General features: G+C 30.6%; 1 protein-coding gene across 5 annotated transcripts in view; it reads left to right on the top strand.

Annotated features, from left to right (window-relative positions):
* The window catches only part of LOC106457993 (bifunctional heparan sulfate N-deacetylase/N-sulfotransferase-like), a 90,013-nt gene that overhangs the window by 52,890 nt on the left and 31,585 nt on the right, over positions 1–5,538 (top strand). For all 5 annotated transcript variants that reach the window (XM_022384300.1, XM_013917444.2, XM_022384294.1 and 2 more), the window contains one exon: positions 877–1,003. In XM_022384300.1, coding sequence (XP_022240008.1) covers positions 877–1,003 — 127 coding nt within the window. The remainder of the gene's footprint in view (positions 1–876; positions 1,004–5,538) is intronic.

Genomic DNA, 5,538 nt, shown 5'->3' with positions numbered 1-5,538 from the left:
GAATTATAATCTACAGTTTGATACCAAACTTATTGACATAAATTCATGAATTAGTAGTTCAATAAAATTTTGAATACAAGTCAACAAACGAGATGACATGGCCTTTCACCCCTGACCTATCTTAAAAGGGTTAAATTAGGAACACTTAGAGGTAAATAGTTAATAAAAAATATTTGTATTATAGAATAAGAGTCTGAAAATAACAATGGCATACATGTTCTCATGTGATTAAAAACAAAACAAAAACATCATGGTTTTTAAGTATTTTATAGTTTCAATATAGTGGGAAACTTTTATTCTTTCTCTCTAGTTATTTAACCCTGGTTGTGTCAGGCTTAACTTTCACTGTAATCTTTTGTTTCTGCATCTGATACAACCAAATAAATTTATTAAGGACCCAGCCAGGTACAAAGAGCCTTATTTGAACTGTTTAATCTTCTCTCTATTACAGTATTCCCTAATATTTTTAGTATCATCTGTTAAGGGTTTAGTCTTTGAGTTTTCAAATTTAAGCTGAAAGAAAGCTAATAGAGCATTACCTCGTATGCATAAGTGCACCTAAGGGAAAAACAACAAGAATGGGAAACTTAAGTGTATTACTCCTTAAAGGCACATCTAAGTCTGATTAGCAAAAAGAAACAAGTTTTCAGGAGTAAGATCAAGGAATATTTCATGCAGTTGTTGTTTTATGCAGTGTGTTTGTTTGACATTTTTTTCATTAGATTTACTTTATTAAACAAAGGATTAGAAATATTCTATACGAACGTAAGATTTTTAAAAAGATAGCCAAGTAATATTTTATTGTTAAAAGGGTGATAAAAATTATAAATATTTTATCATATAGATGTAATTTATTTCTCTGCTTACAATCACCAGGCATTACTACAGGCTCAGGAGCGTATAAGCAGCATAGTTCCTGGTTTTCATTTTAATCTGGGTTTCTCAGGGAAGCATTACCATAGAGGAACTGAGGAAGAGAATGAAGGTGATGATGAACTCCTTGGTAGGTGTTTTTACACTGAAAGTGAAAAACTTAAAATAATCTATACCTGACAATGTACTGTATAACAATTTTAATGCATCTTATACAGAAGGGTTAAAATTCCTATTTTTATATTTAAAAACAGATATAGAATTTGGCTGCAGTATTTTTGATTTCTTTCTAATACTTGAATAAAAATACCAAGTGGAATAATGTAAGTATTTAATAATTTCTTTAAGAGTAAAATGGAAAATAGTATAAATGTGAGAAAACTTCGTATATATTAATGGTATAGCTGATTATGAATTAATAGTTTCAAATAATGTAGGTGATCTATAAGTGGTAATTGTGAATAGATGGGGACCATAGAGTTTGTAATTACGATGTAGATAGAGCATAGATGAGAGAACAACTGGTGAGGGTTATGGATGGATGAATAAAGAAACCTCACAGCTAGTAATGTGTAAGGTTTTAGATTGCCTTAAAAGAGGTGGATTATCTCATCTGATAGATTACTAGAGCTGGGTGACTAATGGTATATACTAATTGATTAATCAACAGCCCAATTAATTGATTGTAGTTGATTAATCAGTTAGTACATGCAAGAAGAGTTAGCCTTTCTTCTAATCAGCAGTTTACCAATGGTATCAACAACAATAAAAAGAAAAGGTTGGCAGTGGATACTGCTAACCAGTTGCCTTCCCTATAGTCCAGCAGTTAAACATTAGTGACAGTGGCAGATAGCCTTAATCATATCTGCACAAGGTTGGTCTATTGGAACAAGTTTGTATCGGAGAATTAATGTTTACTATAATTCCAAATTTACATAGTGTATCTTCACAAAATGTGGTAAGCTTTATGAAACGTTACAAGTACGTTGTACACAAAAAATCAGAATTTTTAATAATGTACTTCTACTAAAGATTTGTTGATAAGTTTACTTTAGTCAATCTGATTCAGACTCTGACAAGCCTAAGTGCAAGGTAATTTTCATGTTAAGGATAAAAATACTTTTGATTCTTACACTTTTTGCATTTCATTTACATAACCTCTAGAACCTCCTAATGAATATCAAAAGTTTTTTCAGTAAAACTTTGTATTTTATTTGTTATTTCCTCTACCTTAACACTAAGATCTAAATCCATTTGACTAACCTTGTAACCACTACAAAAAAATATGAAATAAATTTAAATTGCATATTTTTCTTTCTAGAGTGACTGCAGATCATAACAGAAAATTACAATTGTTTATCCTAAACATTCTCGGGTATCTAAGGGCCTACATCTGTTTCAATTTAATTCAATTGTTTTATTGCACTTTGAACCATGTCTAACTAACACAAAAAGCATTAAATCACCCATCAAAAATACGGTGTTAAAGGTGAAAATTTCAGATTACATCACACATCTAACTACGTATGTTTCTCGTATGTTTGAGGTGAAAATGTTTTGCTTTTCAGTAAAGTTTTTATATAACCTAATAATTTTTTAATTTAGTTACTTTTGTCAATAAATAAAAAAAATATTAAATAATAAATTTAGCACTTCAGGATTGAGGCCTATCGCTCTCGGAAGCCATTCTTTATTAACCCTTAATTTTTCTCATTTAAGAGGGCTGTCCAAAAAAAAAAAAGAATTAATGTAGCTTTCCAATATTTATTTTAAAACAATAATAATTTAAACAATAATCCAAAACTACTATTATTTATCAGAGCACCAACTCACTCAACTTCACTGAATAAATTCTGCCTGAGTAATGGTGCTTTTTACTGAAATAAATTAACATAAAGATGTCATAGTCATGTTGTCATAAAATAGCTTTTTTGTTCATTATAAACATGTACCAATGACAAGTAAGTGTGAGTAAGTACATAATTTCTAAAGCATGGAGAGTTGGGAGGAGCTTCTGAAGTGGGTGTAATAAATTTATTGATATCTCAGAATATAAAGTAGGTGAGAGGTTCTTATCTTAAATTCTGGACTGACAATATCTATAGTTGATATCTCTAATTGGCAGACATTATGACACCCGTACTTGATTTCTTCAATAGTTGGAAAAATTGAAAATGATTATAATTGGAAATCCTAATCTTGATTAGTTGATTATTATCATGACAATCAGTTTAATGGTTATTTTGTTTAATTGATTATTGGAATAATGAAAAAACAGTGATAATCAGAAACACTAATTCCAATTAGTTGATTATTTTCAGGACAGTCAATTTAATCAAAACTTTGATTAACCTATGTGACACTGATCAATACGGTCATTGCTTATAGTTAATAAATTAATCAATTAAATTGCCCAGCTCTGTAGATTGCTGTGGATTTTTCTTTTTCAATGAGAGCAATCTTAGGGAAAGAGCCTTCTTGATGATATTTCTATCCATTCTTTTTGTGCTAGTTATTTTACCCAAGTACAATATGAAAGAACAATATAATGATTACAGATATTTCTGATTCACTATTGAATAAGTTTTATAAAAAAAATTGTTCTCACATTATTTTACACTGATTATAAACTTTAGAAACTAACCTTTGAGTGGAAAGGTATTTCTTGCAAGTAAGTCAGCACTTTACCTGTAAGTTTAATTGAATGTTATAAAGCAGAGTTTCATTTTTTTTTGGCTAATTTGTAACCTTGTTCTTCATATTTTGTAAAATCAAATTTTTCAGGGTAGTTAAATGTAAACTACAGATCAAGTACACTCAAGTGACATGTTGAATTTTTCAAACTGTAGAAAGTGAGACATATTTTAATAACTCAGTTAATGCTAAAATTTAATTTTTGTTTTACATCAAATGTCCTTCATTTTTCTTGTTCTTGTATATTGTTAGTGTTTTATTTATTAATCTATTTTCTTGTAATGTGATATTTCTTCATTTAGAAAACAAAAATTTTATGCCATTATTCAATATATTTCACATCATTTTATTTCCTGTTGAATGTAATAGTATTTTTTTATCAAGATAATTTATCTTTCATTCTTTGAGTAAAATACTTTTCCATCTTTTACACATGAATTCTAGTTCATCATTATTAAACATATTCTTGCATTTTATTCATCTCTTGAACATGATTTCTCTCCTTTTCTTCAACACAATTCATATTTTTCTATATTTAAACATTTTGAATAAGCGTTATCCTCTGTAACTATCAGCCTTTGAACCTACTCCATTTCCTTCACTCTTTAGGCATACCAGTTCTCCTCCTTTTGCTAGTCAAACATATCTTTATTCAGTACTTTATCAACAAAACAAGAATGATAAATCTTCTGAGCACATCCTCATTCTTGTTTATTCCATACGGTAACATATACCTTCTTCACCATTTAGATGTAATACTCTTCTCCCTAAATGGTTGTCTTCCACTTCTTCAGCCTCTGATTTTAATAATCTCTTTCGTCCTGTGAATGCACTTTTTCTTTAATCATGTAAATATAACATTCCTTCTCCATTAAGCTAAGGAGTATTGTTTTTTTTTTCTTTTCTGATGTTGATTATAATAACCTGCTTGATGTTTTTGAATAAAACCAGTGTTGTGTACTTTTAATATTTCATGGTTATTTCATCCTTCATAGTATTTCCATTATCCACTTCAGTCAGTTGTTATATTGTTTATAGGTGTGTGTGTGTATGTCTGAATGTTTTGTTCTAATATATTTTCAGTTTGTATTTCAAGAAAATGGTGTAATTCTTTTTTATAAACTCCCAGCACTTTAATATGGTCTTTATATATTGTTTCTTTTGCAAAAATCTGGTTTTGGGTCTGCTGGAGTTTTTGTAAGCTAAGAATTTTTACACCCAGGTGACTGGTCCAGTTGGCAACCACATAGAAAAAGTAGGTTTGGTGAAGGGGATTTGAATGCCTGGCTCTCAGGTTGCGAGTCATGCACCATAACTGCCAGGCCTATCATTGAGTTTATATTACTCCTAAATATGTGCTTGTCAGATATAAAAGACTGTTTAGTGTAGGTAGTAGTATTAATTTATTTACTTTGTGTTTCTAATTCATTGATGTCGAAGCTATCGAACATTGTGTTTGCAATCAATTGATGTCAAGGCTATGGAGATTGCTATAAGGCCAGAGTGATAGACATATAAATAGCTGTGACCATACGAGTGGAAACAGAGTAAACATAAAGTCACGTGAAAGAGAAGTTAAGTCAGAGAAAAGTTAAAAAACTCTCATGGGAGTGAATGGCCTGATGGTTGATATGTTAGAGTGAGATTAAAAGTTTGAAAAAAGGTAAGGAGAATAATTTGTCTTGTCAAAGGGTGTTCTAAACTAATGAACCTGCCTGTGTGGACTTTGACAAAAGGCAGACAATTACTGGAAGTTCAGGATACAACTGTGGTAACTCACATGACAGGGAAAGTGAATTGTTTGTTTTTTTGAATTTCGCGCAAAGCTACACAAGGGCTATCTGCGCTAGCCGTCCCTAATTTAGCAGTGTAAAACTAGAGGGAAAGCAGCTAGTCATCACCACCCACCGCCAACTTTTGGGCTACTCTTTTACCAACGAATAGTGGGATTGACCGTCACATTATAATGCC

Source organism: Limulus polyphemus, unplaced genomic scaffold (genome assembly GCF_000517525.1).
Source record: "Limulus polyphemus unplaced genomic scaffold, Limulus_polyphemus-2.1.2 Scaffold20, whole genome shotgun sequence".
NCBI lineage: Eukaryota > Metazoa > Arthropoda > Merostomata > Xiphosura > Limulidae > Limulus > Limulus polyphemus.
This window is presented reverse-complemented; position numbering and strand designations above follow the sequence as displayed.